General features: G+C 45.5%; 1 protein-coding gene across 1 annotated transcript; it reads right to left on the bottom strand.

Annotated features, from left to right (window-relative positions):
• Window positions 2087-6821, bottom strand: LOC8055795 (alpha,alpha-trehalose-phosphate synthase [UDP-forming] 6). The gene is made up of 3 exons (XM_021453205.1): window positions 3869-6821; window positions 3445-3721; window positions 2087-3323 (listed from the first exon to the last, which is right to left on the bottom strand). Exons 1-3 carry the CDS (start codon window positions 5911-5913, stop codon window positions 3003-3005), a joined length of 2643 nt encoding a protein of 880 aa, XP_021308880.1. The 5' UTR covers window positions 5914-6821; the 3' UTR covers window positions 2087-3002.

Raw genomic sequence — 22161 nt, 5'->3', positions numbered from 1 at the left:
TGTGAAGTTTGACTAGCAATTTCATGGACACCTTAATCTGTATGCCCTGTTCTAGAAGAAATGAGCACTAGTATATACTCCCTCCGTCCCCAACTACTGCTATTTCTAGCGGATTTCAGATAGATTAGTGTGGTAAACAAAAGACTATTCTACCTTCAATTAATTTGGGTTCCATCATTTATTAATCATGCACGTTAAGTTACGGTTCTCTGGTTCCAACGAGCTGTATTTAATGTCAACTAAATAGACTCAAACAATTACCATACGCCAAAGTACTACTCCCTAGAAGAAATTAAATAGGCTGGTGGGATGAAAGTTTCGAGGAGAAATTGAATGGGCTAGTGGACCGAGTATGCTGGTAGAAATAGCAGTATATGTGGATAAAACTTTCTCTTAGAAATAGCAGTATTCAGAGACGGAATAAGCTTTTAAAAGATACGTAATCTGTTGTCTCAAAGATCAAGCTGCTGTGAAACTGGTATAAGCACTCATATAAACATTATCAAGATAGCCGAACCATCATGAACCTGATAAGGATTAGACAAGGGTTGGGCGAAAATGCATAACCAATGTCCCTCTAGTACACCTTCGATGTTGATGTGTATTAAGCAATTATTGTCACAACAAAACGCTCCCCTTCTGAAAGGCAACACCATCTATGCAGAAAAGAAAGGGTTAACTATCTTTGCTAGTGTCGGTTGATGAGTCAACTCAACGTAGGTACTGAAGATACAGTTTCCCTCTCCCTTTCTTGGAACAGCTACCGACAAATAATTTTGGATGTTGAAGACTCCATTTGTTTTGGTCTTGTTTTTTTTTCGCATGAATATAATTGTTCGCATAGGATAGGACTATCCATACCCTTGTCAAAGGCAATAATACTACCACTCGTTGCATAAAGTATAGGTAGAGAACAAAATATTGTATAAGCTTAGTGTGGTTCTTTACTGTGGGTCTTATCCATCATTGTGATGACCTAATCTTCTATGCTTTCAGTTGGGATATTTAAACTGGAAATTGGGATAATTCTTACTAAGTATGCTGATGTCACAATGTATTATTAGTATGCAGCAGTTGATGTGTTGTTATTGATTCTTGCAGTCAGGACCCTAGGCTAGTCATATCTTCCATAGTTGAGATCAAACATGTGAAAACTGTATCTGTGGATTTCCTTTTGAAATACGTTTTGAACTGCTATAACTAATCTGTAAATACTTAAGTAAAAGTCGGTGGCTGAAGCTAGTCTTATCGGAGACCGTCGTGGACATTGTCTTTTTTTTTTTTTCCATTCCTTCTTGTATTATTATTATACTGGTGGTATATATATAGGAGTACCACCGTGATCCAAAACCACTCCAGAGTAAGGCCTCCTCTTCTGACTTCTGAAATGCTTCACATTGCTGAAGATTACTCGATCTGAAAATTTCACATTGCTGCGGTGCCGTACTTCCCAAGGCAAGTTGGGCGTAGAATAATGCTCATCTCCATCCAAATCATCGAGCGGATCGGAGGCGAGGCGATCGATCTCATCACCGGATAACCGCGACGCGACGCCCCCGGTCCCCGGCCCCACCAACGCGACCAGTTCCGCTGCGGGAGCCTTATCGCGACGATTATCCTGAGGCGGGACGTCGGCGCAACGACCCCGCAGCGGGCGCGGCCGCGGCTGCGGGCGACGTCGCCGCACCTCACGCCTCCCCCCTCGCCCCGACCTCACTCACTCACTCACCCGCGTGCGTGTTGACGCCACGGCGGATGTCATCGCCCACCCCTCGTCGGCGGCGTCGGGATCTTGTAGTAGTCCTTGCGATGATGGGACCGACGAGACACGGAGGCAAAGACGCCACACGCCAGCGCTAGCGTCTCCAACCGCAAAGGCACTAACTAGTTCGCACTGGAGAAAGAGATCCCCGCAGTTGTTGGCCTGCACAGGCACGACACGATCACTACCGTGTCGCACCCCGGGCATGTGTATTCTGTACTGTATCCAAGTACAGCTGTACAGGACGACTCGACAACCAACCGAATCAGTAGACAACCAGCTGGGGGCCCTGTTCTGCTACACTACTTCAACGAACTCGCAACATTTTAACATAAGCATCAGCATAAACCAAATTCCCACAAAACGAATAGGACACAACAACAGAGAACAGACCATCATATTCAGCTACCTACCAGGTGACTTACAGTAACACCCTACTCTACCCCCAGTCTAGTAGTACTAGTATCTATCGCCTTCCAGAGCACACAAGTGTCACAGATCAGGACGGCAACCGGCCACCCAAGGCCAAAAGACGAAACGCGCTGCGCTAGTCCCACCGAGACCACACATCGGCGATCGATGGCAACAATAATCTCTTTGTATTGTATCCCTCGTTGCTAAACACGGCAGGCACCTTATCCCACCAAACATGATTAGACCCGGCTGAAAGAACCATTGCCCCGATAGGCAAACAGGATAAGGCGGCCACTGTGCAGTGCAGTGCAGTGCATCTGCTGTTGGCTGCTGCTGTGCGGCGGCTCAGCAAGTGCAATGCAACCACCACCACCTCACCACCTCCACTCCACTGCACTCCACTGTTGCTCGCCATCATTTGCTGCAGCGAGGGGTGGCGACGGGAATTATTGACGCCGGCCTCCACCACCCGGCCCGTCCGTCCCGACCCACAGACAAAAAGGAAGGAAACGCAACGCGACGACCCGCAACGACCTCTCCCTGTGAGCTTCCAGAGCCACAGTAACCCGGCGGCAAATCGACGTGACCGCCGGGCGACCTCGTCGGCGACTGGCTTATGTTTATATGTACACGCCAGCCGAACAGATGGCCACGACGGCGACGACGAGCGAGGCAGCACGAACAAGGACCACAACATTCCTAGACCATTTTGTACACCTGGGAACAGCAAAGCCAAGCCCACGGTCTTCCCTTTCCACCACCAAAAAAGGTCTCATGCTGCCCTAGAGCTAGCTCATGCGCGCCGTTAACCGGTTCCGGCGGCGGTTCACCTCGGTACGGTGTCCGTCGGGAGTGGCGGGGCGTGCGTCTGGTCGTCGTCGGAGACGTTGGCGAGGCCCTGGACGAGGCGCACGATGTCCGCGGGGTCGTCAAGGTAGTACTTGGCCTTGCTGGGCTTGCGCCCCACCGTGCACGCAAACACCTCCGCCTCGGCCTGCAGGGACACTCCCCTCGCCGCCGTCGTGATCACCTCGAACATGTCCTCGTCGGACCGGTCGTCGCCCACGCACAGGACGAAGTCCGGCAGGTCGCCCCGCTCCTGCATCGTGGAGAGGATCCGCTTCGCCACCAGGCCCTTGCTTACGCCCTGCAGTGATGCAAATGAGAGAGATCACGATTGGCAGCGTTTTCGTTACCATCATCACACGTTGCTAACTGAATTAACAGTAACTGTTGCTGTTGTGAGCAGCAGCAGGCAGCAGGCTTACCTGTGGCTTCACCTCAACAAGGTTGGGTCCAGCTTTCACTGATACCGGCTCGTTTGAAAGCACACTCTCGAGATGCTCGTGGAGCTCCTTGGCCTGGCAAGATCCGAAATCAGGATCAGCATCCTCGTAGCACCAAACGATAGCGGTTTCCTTGTTCTCAATTGTCGACCCGTCTGTAGTCTCAGTATAGGTCTTCATCACAGGTTCTGCGATTTGCTTCCAGCTGCAGTCTATCGCAGGAACGCATGCTGTCTCCCATTCTGCATCTCTTCTCAGCCTACAACCATTGGCAGCATTAGTTATTAGTGTGCTCCAGTAGTAGAAGGTGAAGGTCAATGTGCATTGCAACTTAATTTGCAAGATTAATTTATTATGAAGACGAACTGCACGGAAACTGCAGGAAGTAATATACGTACTAAATTACCTGAGGAAGTAGCCGTGCTCAGCTGCTAGCCCAAGGCTCTCACATGGTAAGAACCACTCGTTTAAAGTCATCCGGCTCTTTGCACTCACAAGGAAGACCATGTTGTTCTTGTCACGGCAAAGGCTGTTCAACACCTCTATCGTCCTTGAGGTAGGACTCTTACCGAACGAAGTCTGAGGCATCAGCGTCCCATCATAGTCCAAGAGAATGACGCGCTTTGTTGTCCTCCGGTAGGCCGAGACCAAGTGCTCAACCGCAAGCTTCTTGAAGTTTGGATCCAGCGCTACGACCCTGAACTTTAGCCCAAATCCTATGCCCCAGCAACGCCTCCTGTTATGGTCCAGGCAAATCCGCTCAAGATCTTGCAGGAAGCTGTTAGCCCAGTACCCAACATCATGTGTGCTCACATATCTGTGATGCTTCTCATGTCTCAACACCTTCTCCCCTTCAGGCATCTCCAATGCATAGTCCATTGCGTCGGCCACTGAATCAATGTTCCAAGGGTTCACACGGATAGCACCGCTCAGTGAGGGCGAGCACCCGATGAACTCTGACACAACAAGCATGCTCTTCTTCCTTGAAGCCGGGCCAAGACCTAGGATACTATCTATCTTCTCATTCCCTTGTCGAGCAATTATGTACTCATATGGGATCAGATTCATGCCATCCCTCACTGCAGTAACCAAACAGCACTCCGCGACAACATAGTAAGCCATCCTCTCATAGAACTGCAGAGGCTTATCGATCAGTATCACCGGCTGGTAATCTGGCTGCCCGAATGCATCGTTGATGCGCTTCACCATCGCATCACTCTCTTCCTGTACCTCCTTCACATCCTTTCCTCGCCCCCTTGCTGGATTGGCAATCTGAACAAGCACCACCCTTCCCCGCCATTCTGGATGCTGCATCAGGAGCTGCTCAAATGCCAAAAGCTTCAAACTAATTCCTTTAAAGATATCCATGTCATCAACACCAAGCAACAGCAGCCGATTCCGATGACGGAACTGTTTCAGAAGCTCGCCAACCTTGACCCCAAGCTCCGGGAGGTTGAGGACTGACTGTAACTGCTCCAAGTGAACTCCCACAGGCAAGATCTTGATAGTAACTGTCCGACCGTAATACTCCAGAGCAATGTAGCCCCTCTGCGACTCATACTTCAATCCGAGCATCCTGCTGCAACATGACAAGAAGTGTCTGGCATAATCAAAAGTGTGGAACCCAATCAGATCGGCATTCAGCAGCGACCGGAGCAGCTCCTCACGCACAGGCAGGGTCTTGTAGATCTCCGAGGACGGGAACGGGCTATGGAGGAAGAAGCCAAGCTTGACCCGGTTGAAGCGCTTGCGCAGGAACGTCGGGAGCACCATGAGATGGTAATCGTGCACCCACACGAAGTCTTCGTCGGGGCTGATCACCTCCAGGATCTTGTCGGCGAAGATCTTGTTGACCGAAACGTAGGCCTGCCACAGGAGGCGGTCGAAGCGGCCACCTAGCTCCGGCGACAGTGGCAGCATGTAATGGAACAGTGGCCAGAGCTGCTGCTTGCAGAAGCCGTGGTAGAAGCGGGAGCGGAGGTCGGCGGGCAGGAAGGTGGGCACGCAGCCGAAGCCCTCGAGGAGCTCGTGCGCGACCTCGTCGTGCTCCGCGGGCGGCACGTCGTCGCGGAGGCCGCCGACGTAGACGAACTCCATGTCCGCGCGGCCGTGGTGCGCGCGGAGGCTGTCCTTGACCTGCAGCAGGAGGCTGTCCTGGTCCCACGCGAAGTCCCAGCCGCCGCCGCCGGCGGCGCGGCGGGAGGCGCGCACCGGGAGCTGGTTGGCGACGATGATGACGCGCTCCCGCGGCGCGTGCGAGGAGTGGTCGGAGGCCGCGGAGGCGGCGTCCGCGTCCGCGTCGTCGTCGGAGACGTCGAGGTCCGGCACAATGCCGGACGCCGTCACCACGCGAGGTATCCGTCGGCGCCCCAGCTGCGGCAGCGGGTCGCTGCCGCTGCCGCTGCCGCCGGAGGCGAGCTCCAGGAGGTTGGAGTAGGATCTCGACACCATCCCCGCACACCGAATCAGAGCAAGCTGCTCAACCTCTGCTCGCCTCGCACACAAATCTCGACCGGAACCTGGAAAATCTGTGATCCACTAGGCCGGCGAACAGTTTGGAGGTCCGAGGAGAAAGCTGAGCAAGAATGGCCGGCGGGGAAGGAAAAGGATCTATCTATCTATCCACCCCAGTCTCCGTCTCCGGCGGAGAAGAGATAAATCTCGGCAAGGAATCGAATCGGCGGAGCAAGTAGCAATAATCAGGAACCGGACCGAAAAGGCGGCTCTCCCTTCCCTTTCCGAAAAACCCAAGAGCTTTCGGCCAAAATCAATCCAGACGCGACCGAGGAGGAGCAACAACGACCTCAGGTGCTCCAGCTGGGATGGCCACTACTCCCTCCCTCCCTCGACAAACCGGCAGGGGACAAGAGAATCCCGCGTGCTCGCCGACGACGACCGGTTCCTGGACCAGCATTTGCCGTCCCTCTCCCTCTCTTTCTCTCTCTGAAACACACGCCAGCAGCACCAGCTAAGCGCCGGCAGCTCAGTAGGAATGGCTGCAGAAAAGGATTTGACGGAGCAAGGGTTGGAAAGCAAATCCCTTTCCAGGAAGGAGGAGGAGGATTCGAGCTCGAGGCGGCGTTGGGTTGGCGACACCACTAGCGGAACGGAGCGACGCGAGGCGATTCTTGGCCTCGGGTCGCGTGCAGGGTGGCTCTTGAGGGATCGCAAGAGCTGCGGCGGGGGACGCTGATCTGTTGTTTAAGTAGCAGCAGGCAGGCAGCAGAGAGCGAGTTGGGATAAGCTTTAGCAAAGCTGCGTTTTTTTAAGCAGGAGACGCCGAGCTGGGCAGCACAGCAGCAGGGGCTCCGGCGGAGGCGCGAGGGATGGGGGGAGGGGGAGGACCGGAGGGGCAGAGACGACGGACGCGCCGAATAAAATAATATAAGTCCGGCGGTTTGGCGGAAACAGCCCTGTGTTTTTGTTGTTTTCGAGCTTTTTTTTGCCGTTCTGCCGTCCTGCCCACAGGTAAAAACCACCCCAGCTGCTGCGCCTGTGCTCGTCCTGATCCTGATCCTGATCACAAAAAGCTCACGATTATTGTATGCTGCGTCGAATTTATAGCTAGCGCCGTGTGACAGCCGAACGTTATCCTGTTTGTTTGTTGGTTGGTTTTAGATTAGATTAGATTAGATTAGATTAGATAGCGAGCACACGTTTTGGGTTTGGGTTTGGTTTGGTTTGCTCAAACTGTGTGTGGCGAGAGTGGAATTCCCGGCCGGGTGGGATTTATTCCTCGTGTACTCTACATCTTGTACCATAAACACAGGACGGAAGGCGTTCCTTGCGAAACATGGACTCTTATCTGTCCCCCGCCCGGCCCGCTCCGTTTCTTTTTTCCGGATTTTTCCTCGCATTCCTAGCTGTACAAACAATCTTTTTTGACTTATCTTGTTTGCGAAGAGAGAGAGAGAGAGAGAGAGAGAAAAAAGGGACTGGATCAAATGATAATGACATGCTCGCTTGCGTGGTTTTGCTCCCGGTACCTGCAACTCCTAAGCTCGCTCGTCGATCCCACCTGATCTGATCTGATCTGATCTGCAGCTAAACTAGCAGACAAGGAATCACTCCTAAACAAAGAGTAGTATTTGGTTCCGTATATACACACACAACACACAGTCCTCGTCTCCTCCATCGGCATGTGATTAACAGGAGCCTCAGGGACCATCTTGGAAGGAAGGAAAAAAAAAGTTTGGTTTGGTTTGGTTGCTCGGTCCTCACACCTCACACACGCACACACACACAAAAGACAGTGCAGTACAGAGGAGCTAGCTGGAAGCGTGAGTTCCCACGATCTTATCTGCCAAGGCGCGAAAGGGACCACGCTGCCCTGAGCCCAATCCACTTCCGGACGCTCCGGGGCCGTCCGATCCCATCGACCGGCCAGGGCCGGGGAACTCCTGGCGCCGAGGCGCGTGGAAAATATCCGCCCGCGTCGGGGTGTGCAGTCAGATCGGCCGCACGTGCGACCGCATACGTGTCGGCCGGAGAGGGCGACGCCGCACGTGCCGCGGCACCAGCTGTCGTTGGCCGCCCCCGTCGTCGTCGTCGGCCGCCGGGGGCTTGGGCTTGGCCGGCCGGAGACCCCCGCGGCGGTGCCGAGTGCCGAGGACGAGGAGTCAGCACGCATGTGAGCCACTGTGGATGCCGCGCTGGCATTGGATGGACCTCCCTATGCTCCCAACGGGTACGTACCCGACGGGTAGTGGCCACCCGTACCCGCACCCGCGAAGTCTATATTTTACCCGTTGGGTTACCCGTATCCGCACACGGGTAGGAAAATAATTCTATACCCGCACCCGCGGGTAATTTCTACCCGACGGGTAACCCGCACCCACTATTATACCCGAGAATTACATATAGATATCATATATATATTTACACAAAGAAAATCATACTAAGCCTCCAACAAGTTACGAACTAATATTCATATCACAACATCAAATTCATATACATATATATTAGGAGAGTTTAGTTGGATTTAGATCAAATTCATATGCTATATAGGCTAAAATGATAAGGGTGGCTAGTTATTTTGACGGGTATTTTTTACCCGTGGGTAGGCGGGTATGGGTAGTAAACACCCACACCCGTACCCGCCATACCCGATGGGTATAGGATTTTGCCCAATAACATATCCACGGGTAGAAAATTCATTCCATACCCGTCTCTTTATCGGGTAAAACCCGTCGGGTACTCGGGTTTCGGGTACCCGTTGCCATCTTGACTCCTAAGGCTCTGTTTAGATTGAGGATGAAAATTTTTTGGGTGTCACATCGGATACGTCGAAAAGGATGTCGGAAAGGGTTTTTAGAAACTAATAAAAAAACAAATTACATAGCTCGTCAGAAAACTGCAAGACAAATCTATTAAGTATAATTAATCTATCATTAGCACATGTGGGTTACTGTAGCACTTAAGGCTAATCATGGAGTAACTAGGCTTAAAAAATTGGTCTCGCGATTTTCAACCAAACTGTGTTATTAGTTTATTTTTTTATCTACATTTAGTGTTTTATGTACGTGTCTAAAGATTCGACGGGATGGATGAAAAAATTTTAGGTGAGTAACTAAACAGGGCCTAAATCTAATACCTTTGTTGCTGTAGTCATCAAAAACCAACCTCGAGATCGAGAAAGACAAGAAGAAGACGAGAGGGGCTTCCACGTTACCAAAAAAAAAAACAGGACATTTTTCGTGGGTGCGAGAGAAGCAAACCTTTGCCCATGACTATTGACTGTGACAGACGGCCTTGTTTAGGCCTTTAGTTCTAAAAAAAAGTTATAATTTTTATTCAAAATTTCTATCACATCGGATCTTGCGGCATATACATGAAGTATTAAATGTACATTAAAAATAACTAATTACATAGTTTACATGTAATTATATGATTAATTTTTTAAACCTAGTTAGTTTATAATTAAATAATAATTACAAAATACAAACGAAACTACTAGAGCGTCCAAATCTAAAAAGTTTTTGTACACACACATAAGCAGACCCTATTATCTCGCAAAAACGAAAGTTTTGTAAACACACATACGCAGGCCTGGTTTAGATGATTTGTATTTGTTAATTATTATTCAATTATGAACTAACTAGACTCAAAAGATTTATCTCGTAAATTACAGGTAAATTGTATAGTTAGTTATTTTTTATCTATATTGAATGTTTCATCCATGTACTGTAGGATTCGATGCGACAGAAAATCTTAAAAAACTTTTGATTTTTGCGTGCAACTAAACAAGAAAAAAAAGAAAAAAAAAGTGATATTCTGAATAACGAAACAAATTATGTTTTTTATATATGAGGGAACCTCTAGTTTTACTCAAATTAACGATGGCATGTGAAAATTTTTGGATTTTGCTACTGTAGCATTTTCGTTTGTTTGTGGTAAATATTGTCCTGTTTTCGTCTATATTTGATGCTTCATGCATGTGCCGCAAGATTCGATGTGGCAGGAAATCTTGAAAACTTTTTGAATTTCGGGGTTAACTAAACAAGGCCTATGTGTGCCTCGATGTGCCAAACACACACATGGTTTGTCAAGCTCAGGTTAGACTGTCTCCAACCAGAGACATATTACGAAATCCAAATTTAAAATGGGTTTCTAACGCAATATCTATAGAATCTAACAGAGTGACTATATAAAAGACTTATTTTGGGTGTCATGAGAGGCATATTCATTTGCAAAAAGAGTTGTCTTTTGGGTTTTATTGTTGGAGAAGACAAAAAAAAGTACTAAACTATTTGCTTGTAACACTATCCAAAGGACAAATAGGTCTTATATTTTAAGTCACGGTTGTTGGAGACAATCTTAAGCTAGTCTCAATGGAGGTTTTATGAAAGTTTCATGCATATTAAATATACTGACGTGATACTATATTGATGAAGAGAGAGATGATGAGAGTTTCATGAGAGTAGATATAGTTTTATGGGAATAAATTTTTTTTTACTGTTTCTAAAATATTAGTGTTCTAAAAACTAGGCCATAAAATCTCTATTGAGACTGACCTTGTTACACGCTTAAACATTAGCATTCCGTGTGCTCAAGTGGTGGCCTGGACTCTGCGTCGCTTTCTCTACAATCATAGGTCGTTACACGCTTAAACATTAGCATTCCGTGTGCTCAAGTGGTGGCCTGGACTCTGCGTCGCTTTCTCTATAATCATAGGTCGTGTTTAGTTGGTGAAAATTTTACAATCGTTATCCAATTATGGATTAATTAGGTTTCAAAAGTTTGTCTCGCAAATTACAAACAAATTGTATAATTAATTATTTTTATTCCATATTTAATGCTCCAGGTATGTATCTACAAATTCGATATGACGAGAAATCTTAAAAAAATTTAGATTTTAGGGTGAATTAAACAAAGTCATATTCAAACTAACTCAAATTTCACTTAGTTATGTAAAATAGCATCAACATAAATATATACTCTACAAAAATGTATTTCAAAACAAATCAAATAATGTAAGATAGATATTGATACTTTTTTTTACTTTTAGTTAAATTCAAAATAGTTTAACAGACTAGTACTTGAATGAATAGTATGATACTCTTTCGTCTTTGAAAACTTCAAATTTTAGAATTTGTGTCAGTTAATTTTTTTAAAGTTCAACTAATTTTATAGAAAAGATCATTTCTATAATATAAAATAAATCTCTTACAAAAATATATTTTATAATAAATTTAATGGGACTAATTTAGTATAATTTTAATATTTTTTCTAGAAATTTGATTAAAATGTTAAGATAAATCATAAAGCTTTGGACAGAGGGAGTAACCATCTGCCCCGTTCGTGGGGTGCCCACTCTAGCTAGGTAGTAGGCTGCATGCGTCGTGGCTGCTCCTGACCGTCCGAGAGCGTGGGAGCAGAGCAGGTGCCTGGCCGGGGAGGGAGGGAGCCTGGCACTGTGCCATCGACTCGCCCGGCCGTTGCAGCAGCCAGCCGACCTACCCAGCTTAAAATATCTGAGAGTTCATACTCCTATTCCTATCTACTGCCCGCTATACAAAGGGCTTGTTTAGATCCAAATTTTTTTTGGATTTTGACACTGTAGCACTTTCGTTTTTATTTGACAAACATTGTCCAATCATGAAGTAAATAGGCTTAAAAAATTCATCTCGCGATTTACAGACAAACTGTGTAATTAGTTTTTATTTATATTTATATTTAATACTCCATACATGTACCGCAAGATTTGATGTGATAGGAAATCTTATAAAGTTTTAGGTTTTTTGATGCATCTAAACAAGGCCAAAGTTCTACCAGACTACCACTCCGGCTAATCAGCCGTCTCAAAAAGGACTAATGTTTTTAAGACCTTGTTTAGTTTGCAAAAATTTTCAAGATTCTTTATCACATTAAATTTTTAGTCGTATGTATGAAGCATTAAATATAGACGAAAATAAAAATTTATTGCACAGTTTACCTGTAATTTATGAGATGAATCTTTTAAGTCTAGTTACTTTTTGATTGGACAATATTTGTCAAATAAAAACGAAAGTGCTACAGTAGCCAAAAACCAGAATTTTTGCGAACTAAACAAGGCCTAACTGGGAGACATTATATTTGACCGTTTGTATTGTTTAAAAATTTTATATAAAAATTATAAAACAAATAAATCATTATTAGAGTATCTCTAATGATCAAATAATTCGTATCAAAATAGAAGATATTTATATAAAAAGTTTTAATAAAACAGATGGTCAAATAAAATATTTAAAAGTCAATAATAACAGTTTTTTTAGACAAAGGAAGTATACATAATTTAGAGAACAATATCCGTTGTACTGTAAACGAATTAAATTGAATTGCAGGATGTTTGGTCTTTCTGCACAATCATGTTGTATGTTTTCTTAGGCCTTGTTTAGTTTGAGAAAAAATTAATGTTGGCTACTGTGGTATTTTCGTTTGTATTTGTCAATTATTATCAAATCATAGACTAGCTAGATATAAAAAATTTGTCTCGCAAATTACAGGCAAACTATGTAATTAGTTATTTTTTATCTATATTTAATACTTTATATAGGTTTTCAAAGATTTAATGTGACGGAAAATCTTGAAATTTTTTAGAACAAAGCCTTAATATGAAAAATAGAAAGAATATAGATGCACAGCTCGTTTCGACTCCATAGGGCGGCGACATTTCCACAGGTGACAGAGGAGCCGGAGCCACTTTTACGGCATGAGAACGATGAACAGTGTATTACGTTTTTGTTGTTTAGTTCAAAAAAAAAGTAAATTTTTTTCAAGATTCTCTATCACAATAAATATTACGGCACATATATGAAACATTAAATATAGTCGAAAATAAAAACTAATTATATAGTTTGGCTGTAAATTGAGAGATGAATCTTTTAAATCTACTATGATTGGACAATAATTATCAAATAAAAATAAAATGCTACAGTACTCAAAACCAAAAAATTTAGAAACTAAACAAGGTCAGATCAGAGCCACAGCTAGACTGACGCTAAAAACCAAAGACATTATTATAGTGTGGTGTTTTATGCTCACAGTTAGCTAAGATTTAATCTTTGACTTTGCACCTATTCAGGTGGGAGACTCTCCCCCAGGGACTTAAAAAGAAGGGTTTTGCATGATGCAACGTAGGTACAATGATCCCGTGGTTATGAAACTTCGAGTGACTGCTGTTTTGCCATGCTAACCTGTCAATTAGTACTATATTTGAAGATAAGGATCAGGGGACATAGTGATAGGTTTTTCTTGTATAAATATTGGTGATCAGTAGTGTGGATTCCCACACAAAGCAATAAGCATTTGTTGCTAGATCATGTATAACCTGTGTGATCTGATTAGGGTGTGAATGCAACTCTACTTTGTTGCTAATATAAGGTTGTCATCGGCTATGTAGGATATATATAATGATCCTTGTTTGACTGGAATGCTTCACTTTTTATATATATGTATACCCATCTTTGTCACATATTGGCATATACAAGTAAGAATATTTTCAACTACTATAATGCAAGATTTTTAAAAGAGTTGATACCAATTTGGTTCTCCGGAAAGGAGTTTCTTATGCAATAATTTAGGTTCGTTATCAATCATGCAGATAATAATCACGCTCAATCAACGAAAGACTAGTTTGATATTTTATTTTGGAGTTTATTTTCTTATAAGTCTTGTCAACGCTACTGTTTTTAATATACATGTTCTGCATTTACACAACAGCTAAAAATTCTTCAAAATGTTCCCTATGAAATTACTAGGACATACTTTGTCGTTGTATAGATGAAAATATAACACTTTTTAGGATCTGCCAAATACAGATGTTGTGGGGCACCATCAGGCTGGGTCTGCATAATTTTCTCTCTTCCTCAGTCCATCAGTGTCGACGAAAGATGGACAACATAAATCAGCTTCTCTGAGGATACCTGGTCTTGGATTCGTTAATTACTTCACTTATAAAGTAGACTAATCGTTGAACCTTGTAGATGTGGTCGGGCTCCTCGCGCTCGACCACGAGGATCGTTGATACGACACGATCAGTTGCCGCGATGTAGAGGAACATGACCTCGTTTGGTTGCGGGGCGGTAAGAACTGGTGGAGAAGTTAAGAAAACCTTCAACTGCGTAAATGCAACATCGGCCTCCTCAGTCCAGACGAACTTGTCGGAAGCTTTTAGCAGTGTGAAGAAATGAAGGCCTTTTGCCCCTAGTCGAGATATGAAACGACTATGAGCAGCCATGCAGCCGATGAGTTTCTGCACGTCTTTGATATTTTTGGGGGGCCTCATATCGAGTACCGCCTTAACTTTGGATGGGTTGGGGCATATGCCGTCGCGACTAACGACGTAGCCAAGTAGGATGCCAGAGGGAACACCAAAAATACACTTCTTTGGGTTAAGCTTCCATTGGTATCGATTAAGGGCCTAAAAGATTCGATCGAGGTTGTCGATCAGGGTGTCAGCTACCCTGGTTTTTATGACAACATCGTCTACATAGGCCTCGACGAGGTTATCTCGTCTTTCATCCTAGAGGCATTACTGAATAGTGCGCTGATATGTAGCCCCTGCGTTTTTAACCCAAAAGACATGGTTGTATAACAATATGTGCCGAAAGGAGTGATAAAAGAGGTTTTGATCTGATCGTCGACGTTTAGCGCGATCTAGTGATAACTAGAGTAACAGTCGAGAAAAGAAAGAAGTTCACACCCGGCCGTAGAGTCGACCACCTCGTCAATACGAGGGAGAGCGAAGGTTCTTTAGGACAGTGTTTGTTAAGATCGGTGTAATCAGCGCACATTCTCCATTCATTATTGTTTTTCCTTACAAGTATCGGATTGACAATCCACTCCGTATGATACACTTCTTTGATAAATCCGACTGCTAAAAGCCGTGTGACTTCTGTCCTAATAGCCTCCTTCTTGTCATGAGTGAACCGTCGTAGCTTTTGTTTGATGGGCCTAGCGGTCTTCGAGACGTTCAAGGAGTGCTCGTTCAAGCGATGAGGTACACCGGACATGTCTGCAGGTTTCTATACGAACACACTCACGTTGTCCCTCAAAAACCTGATGAGCGCGTCTTCCTATTTGGGATCCAACGTGGCTCCGATAAGAGCCATTTTTTCAGGATCATCATCGACCAGTTGAATCTCCTTGTGCTCCTTGGACTTGATATTTTTTCTTAGAGCCTACAACTCTGAGATCTCGAGCTGGTCGGGAGAGATTTGAGCTGCCTAGGTTGTGGTCTCCACCATTCGGACCGAGAGGTCAATGGCCTCGGTTACCCTAAAGCTCTCTTCTTCGCAAGTGTAGGCGGTGTAGACATTGCCTCTGAGTGTGAGGACGCTCTTCTCAGTAGGCATTTTGACCACTAAGTAGGAGTAGTGCGGTACCGCCATAACTTAGCATGCGAAGGTTGGCCAAGAATAGCATGGTACGTCCCCTCAAAATATGCGACCACGAAGTTGACGAACTCGGTGCAGAAGTGGTCGAGTGTACCAAACTAGACAGGAAGTGTTATCTGGCCGAGAGGTACGGAGCTTTGACCTGGTAGTACGCCCCAAAACTGAGCCTCATAAGGCTTTAGGTCCGTTTGAGTTAGCTTGAGGACGGGGAAGGCTACTACGAAATAGGATGTCAATGGAGCTGAGCACCCTTTCGAAACATAAACTATTGATGCATGGGTCATGGATGAGGGGGAAGCGTCCTGGCTCAGGGATGGCGGCCTAGCGATCTTGTCTGCCGAACAAGATCTCCCGATGAGACCAGGCAGGAAGCTTTGGATCGATGATGAAATCTCCGACATTGTCGACATTCAAGTACGCCCTCTTGAGAAGCTTGTGTTCTCGCTTGGATTCAATAGAAACTTTGCTACCAAAGATAGAGTGGACAACGTCAGTTAGATTGACGTACTGATGACGAGGATCCCTATCCTGGTCGTCATTGTCCTCCTCGCGGTTACGCCTATTGGGGTGCCTGCAGCTTTTGTGGCGTTGTCATGAATGATCTGCTGCACATAGATGTTCTTGAGGATGCAATGGTTTTCCATAGTGTGACTGGATCTGGGATGAAGCTGACACGGGCCCTTCAAGGCCTTATTATAATCATCATGATAGTCGCGATGACCAGCAGATCTTTTGACCGTGTTGACTTCATGGTTGTTTTCACGAGGCCTCTTGCCCCTGAAGTCGTCACAATGGTGATGACATCTATCCCATCCTTCTCTACAGTCACGATTATCGTTATGGCGATGGTTGCAGTTATCAATTCTCCCACGGTTGTCACGGTTATCATCTCGTCGTGGAGGGTGGTCACGTTGAGTTCCTCTCACGTCCTCCCTGATCAGCTTCTCCGTGTCGTCGGCATCGACATAGTTCTTGGCGATGGCGAGAAGCTCAGCGACTATAGTTGGCCTCTTCTGAAGTAACTTGCTCCTAAGGGCCTCATGGTAGCGAAGGCCCTTGATAATAGCGGAGATTGCCTTGTTCTGGGAGATTTTTGGGATCTTAAGACGCATATCTGAGAAACGTTGGATGTAGTCGCGGAGTGGCTTGTCTTTGCGATCACATATCCTTTCAAGGTCGTATTTGTTGCTAGGCTGCTCGCATGTAGCTATGAAATTGTCGATGAATACCTAACACAGCTCCTCCCACGTGTCAAACTAGTTTTCTAGCAAACTGAGCAACCACTGGTGGTCGGCTTGATCAAGGACAATCGGGAAGTAGTTGGGCATCACGTGCTCATCGCCTATGGCTGATCAGACGACACTCTCGTATAATGTGATCCAATTCTCTGGGTTCTCCTTGCCATCGTACTTCTTGATCTTCTCGAGCCTAAAATTTTGAGGCCAGATGACTTGTTGAAGATGAGCAGTGAATTGCTTCAGCCCCGGAGGACCATGCATGGTGTCATACTTGATGCGTCGAATGTTTTCATGAGCTGCCCGGTCGTTGTTGCGCTTGTTGATGTGATCACGCACGTCCCACGGTGGAAGATTACGGCAGAGGTCATGATCCAGGCCTTGATTAACCTCTTGGTTATAGCCATGGTTGGGTCTATGAGCCCGACCAACCCGATGAGCGCCCTAATCATGAACGTTGTGATGGGCCCCATGATTACATTGGGCGCGATTGTCATCACTGTTATTCCCTTCTCGAGCGTCATCTGGCGGCGAATGGTTACGACGAGAACCACTAGGAGGTTGCGAGATGCGGCTGCGGTGGCCGTGACCAGAGGTGGCGGACGTATAAGTGACAGCTTGAGCTCGCTTGACCAACTTGGCCATCTGTCCCATGGTGGCTACCAGGTGCACCTGTATGTTAGACCGAACGTCCTGGTATTCTGGCGTATTCGACAGTTGCTCTAGGTTTACCACGGTGACGGCCATGTTGGCACTTGAGTCTTGAACACCTGCTGATTCCCCACCATATTGAAAGCGTTGTCGAGGTTCTATGGGTTTATCGACCTTTGACGTTCTTCCTCTTCTTGCACCCGTTGCTAGGCACGATCAGCATTGTGCTGCTCACGCTGTTGCCACTGGTCATCAGTTTCGCCATCAGCCGCTGGTTCGTCGTTACTAACATTAAGGACCAGATCTCCTCATTGTGGCGGAAAGACCAAAAATCGATGAAAGCCTAGAGGATATGGAGGGAAGTCCATATCGTAATCGTCGTCCTCAAGGTGTAGAACCTCGGTTGGGATGGATCCGGTGCTAGATCCTATGCTTGAGGTGCCATCCTTCGGGAGAGTATGGACGAAGACCATGTTGACGAAGTGATGTGCTCGGGATGCATCAGGGGTGCGGTGACCTAGGACCTGATCTGTTGGTGTAGAATCTACAAAAAGTAGTTGGGCACGCTGTGCAACCAATGAAGCCGAGTTACGTAGGCCATGAGGAAACATTGAGCAATGTCCGACTAGGGGAGCCGTCTTGGCCTGGACGATCCGTCCTTCTAGGGTGGCGACGATCGTTAGATCTGTGTCTAGCCGTTCATGTTGAGTAACGCGAGTTGGTCAAGTAGATCTGTAACGACCAGTGGACGCCGATCTGGTAGATTTACTCATAATTGAGTCTACCAGAGTTAGGGCTTTAGACAGCTTAAGGTCGAATCGATCGATAGCCTTGAGTAGATCGGTGTTGTTAATCTGCTTCCCTTTGTAACAGGGAAGTGGACAACATGTTGTCGGCATGGTTGGAGACGTTGTTGGTGAGATCGAAGTCGTAGCCAACGTGGTTGGGACCGTGGTCGATGTTGGTGAACAAATTGATGCAGATTAAATCTGCGTTCCTTCCGTGGTCATGGCGGCAAAACTGTTGGAGCCGGTGGTCCAGGAGATCTGGCCGATGGTGAACGTCAGACCGCCTGCTACAGCCGCAGAAGTGGAAATGATGACCATCTTGCTCGCCTTGGAAGCTATACTACCCGGCACGCCACTGTCGACGAAAGATGGTCAACAGTCTACCTAGGGGTATGTCCAAGGTAGTGGATCGACAGACAGGTGCGCAAGCTACAAATTTGATGGTGACGCAAGACACAGACAAGGATTTTATCTAGGTTCAGCCGCCGTGAGGGCGTAATACATACGTACATCCTGCGTCTGATTGTATCGATATGAATTGAGTTGAGGAGGGTCCCTTGCCCCACCTTATATAGTCCGAGGGACAAGATTATAAATCTGGAAACTAATTCTAGTTGGTTACAATTGTCATAAATAGTTCGATATCAATTCATATTCTAACCGACGAGGATCTTGCTTGATCTCCACGTCTGTCTTTTTTGCGCAGAACTCCGAGCAGATCGATCAAGCCACGCATCAATCTCATAATGGATCAATTCTCTCGACCCAAGCTTAGCCATAAGGGTATAGGGTTCTATACCCCACCCCCACAGTCACATTACCACAACTACGTGCGCACGGTTCGCGCAAACAAATGAGAGAAGTCTTTCTCGTTTTCTTTTATTTTAGTAAAGAGAGAAGTTTATTAACTAGATAGGAACAAAATTACAGTCGACGTTGAGGAGAGTCCAGGCTCGCGTAGGTGCCAAATCGCAGAGTGTTTACTACGTCTAGCGCTAATCTAGCTAATGCATTTGCTACTGATTACGCCGTCTTTCTTCACTTGGAAAACTTTCAACTGTTCGGCAGGCGAGCGAGCCCCTTCAGCAGGCTACCAATTGACCAGACTGATCTGTCTTCAGCTGCACTTCCCATTTCTGAAGTGATTAATAGCTTGCGGCAAGCCGCACTGGCCACCTCATGGAAACGCCAAGCCGAGAAGATCACTTTACCATCTCTTGCTATGAACAGGGATGGAAATGGGTGTTTGGAAATCTGAATTATCCGAATTTGTATTTGTTAAACCTGTAATAAATATTTGTATTCGTGTCTGTTTGTAATGTGGATACCAAATGGGTATATCCGAATTTGCTTTTCAGTATTTTTCTTTATAGATTCTATATTTGTATTCGAAAAAAATACGGAATATCCGACATTTATATGTATACGTATCCGCAAAGAACAAGATATAATGAATGTATTTAAATTTTTCTCTCCATGACAAGTGACTAATTATTTAATATAATTTAATGTTATTAATGATACATAAATATTAAATTAATTTCATTATTTTAAAATTAAGTTTAAACCTAATATATATATATATTTGTAAATCATTTTAATAATTTATTTTTTGCTAATGTAAATTATTTCATATAATTATTAAGAGAAATATTATATAGATAATTATTGATTAATTAATATATTTAATTATAAATTTTTATTGATAACTATATTATTTTATTTAAATTTCTTCACTTGAACTATGAATCTATTAATATTAATCATTATAATTTGATTTGCTTCGATGTTTGAGATTATTAGAAGTGTACTTTGGTTTATTTCACTTAGGTTATCAACTAACTTAGTAGTAAAATTTGATTCATTTACTGCAAATTTAACAATTTTCCCTTTGAGTTGAATTGAGTAAATATACAAATAGAAATATGAATTCGAGAAATTTATTTTGTATTCGTATTAAAAAATATCGGTATTTGCATTCAGATCCAGATTAAAATGTGATAAAAGGTGACATACGGATCCAGTTCCATGTGAATTTGATGCATTTCCATCCTTAGCTATCAATACCATATTTGGCGTCGATGGCGAGCCGAGCTAGTTGGCTCCTCCTTTAGTAGGCCTTGTTTAGTTTCCAAAACTTTCTACAAAAAGTTTCAGATTTCCCGTCACATCGAATTTTGCAGCGCATGTATAAAATACTAAATATAGATAAAAATAATAACTAATTGCACAGTTTGCCTGTAATTTGCGAGACGAATCTTTTAAGCCTAGTCAGAGCATCTCCAACGGTTTTGCAATTGAGGTTTACATTTGACTAATTTGCCAAAAAACTCAAATTGAGGTATCCAATAGTTTTGTATTTGAGTTTTCCATTTTGGAAAAGTTGGTAAATGAGGGAGGAAACTTGGCATTTTTGCCAAACCTCGGACGACTTGGCAAAGGCCGATCGATCTCTCCTCCCACGCGGTTTCCGGTCTCCCAAGCGTCTCCGACTCGTCTTCGCGCCATATAGGGGAACCCTCCGTCGCGACATATCCCGATCGGCCTCCGACTCCTCTTCGCGACATAAATACCTCCACACGCGCCGCTGTCCGCTGCCGTAGTCGGAGAATCGCATCGCCCGAGGCCATGAGTTCAAAGCCGCCATCCGTCCCTCCCACACCGGTGTTCAACGCGAGTTCAAGGCCACCCAACGTCCATCCCACGTCGGCCTCCAGTCAGATCACGCATGAAGAAGACGGGTTTGTCTCTCCATCTTCCCTGGTTCGTATCAGTCATGATAGTTCCCTAGATGCTCTTGGTCCATGATTGGATAATATTTATCAAATACAAACGAAAGTGCTATAGTGTCAATTTTGCAAATTTTTTGAACTAAACAAGGACTTGGTCGACTTAGCTGAGTGGCCCTCCAGCTAGCGGTGGGGCTGATTCAACCCGCAAAAGTCGGCTAAGCCGACGCCCCCTAGAAACCGACTAGGTTACACTTGAAACTTGGTTTTTAGTAATTTTTGATGTAGGAAACTTGGAGAATGCGTGTAACACCCTAAAAATTTGTTTCTTTTGAAATAGGTGAAAAAGATTTAATTTTGTATTTTCCTGTTCATGAAATATAGAGAAATAATATTTTTTTATTAAATTAAAAATTATCATAGGAGTTTAGCAATATGTTTGAGAATTCATGCCTTTGCATTTGATTTATTGGTATGTGTGTGTTTGACAAAAGTTCAAAATATTTCAAACAGATTTAAAAAGGATTTTTAAATGAGTTTGAAAAGGCTTTTAAATAAAAGAAAAAAACAAACAAAAGAAAAGAAAAAGGAAAACAACTTTCCCCACTGTTCCTGGCCTGAGGGCCCAAACTTCCCCTCCCCTCTCTCTCTCGGGCTGCAAGCAGGCCGAGCTCAGCTCCCCTTCCCCCCTGGGCCGAGCCGTTTCCCCTCTCTCGCGGCCTGCCCATCCTGCGCGGCTTTCTCCTCCCAGCGACTAGGCCGCCAGCGCGCCTCCCCTCCACTTTCTGTCACCGACAGCCCGGGCCCACGCGGCAGCGTCTCATCCCTCCTTCCTTTCTTCTTCCCAGCCGACCGGGACTCTAGGTGGGCAACGAATCCCGTTTTGGACGGGATTAACCACATAGAAGATCTTCCGAACCCCTATAAAGCTTCTTCTCCACCCCGCGGGTTTCCTTTAGCGCCTAAGCTGACTCATCCGCACCCTAGCCGTCTCGGACGCAGTGTTTCGGATCTCGCCGGAGATTTTCCCGCCGCCGCGCATAGCCACACCTCCCCGCTAGCTCTCAGCCCGAGTAAAGCCAGTGGGTGAACTCGCGATGTCTTCCTCTATCTCCCGATGGTCTCGGTGTTGCTTTTGGTGCTCGGAAACACGAAACCGAGAAGCTCCGACGAGCTTGAGGCCTCCGGCCATGGCGCGCAGCCGTGGAGGAGCCTGCTCCGGTGAGGAGGCCAGTCAACCCTTCCGCAGACGCGACCTAAGCCGTCCGATCCTGAGTCAACGCCCGAGATTAGAAAATAACGTTTCGGTGCCAGTTTTGCTAAAGAGCCCTTGCCGATTCTGGTAATGAAGCCCGCAGTCCCTAGCGTATTCCGCTGAATACGTTTTCTCAACATTGAATACGTATTTTTGTCGGTTTGA

This window comes from Sorghum bicolor, chromosome 2 (genome assembly GCF_000003195.3).
Source record: "Sorghum bicolor cultivar BTx623 chromosome 2, Sorghum_bicolor_NCBIv3, whole genome shotgun sequence".
Classification (NCBI taxonomy): domain Eukaryota; kingdom Viridiplantae; phylum Streptophyta; class Magnoliopsida; order Poales; family Poaceae; genus Sorghum; species Sorghum bicolor.
Note: the sequence above shows the minus strand (reverse complement) of the source record. Positions and strands in the feature narration are given on the sequence as shown.

Excerpts from the sequence above, each read along its gene's own strand:
- LOC8055795 (XM_021453205.1), bottom strand. The coding sequence starts at position 5,913 with ATGGTGTCGAGATCCTACTCCAACCTCCTGGAGCTCGCCTCCGGCGGC. Across the intron at positions 3,722-3,868 it reads GAGCACGGCTACTTCCTCAG|GCTGAGAAGAGATGCAGAAT; the intron begins GTAATTTAGTAC and ends CAATGGTTGTAG. Across the intron at positions 3,324-3,444 it reads TTGTTGAGGTGAAGCCACAG|GGCGTAAGCAAGGGCCTGGT; the intron begins GTAAGCCTGCTG and ends GCATCACTGCAG.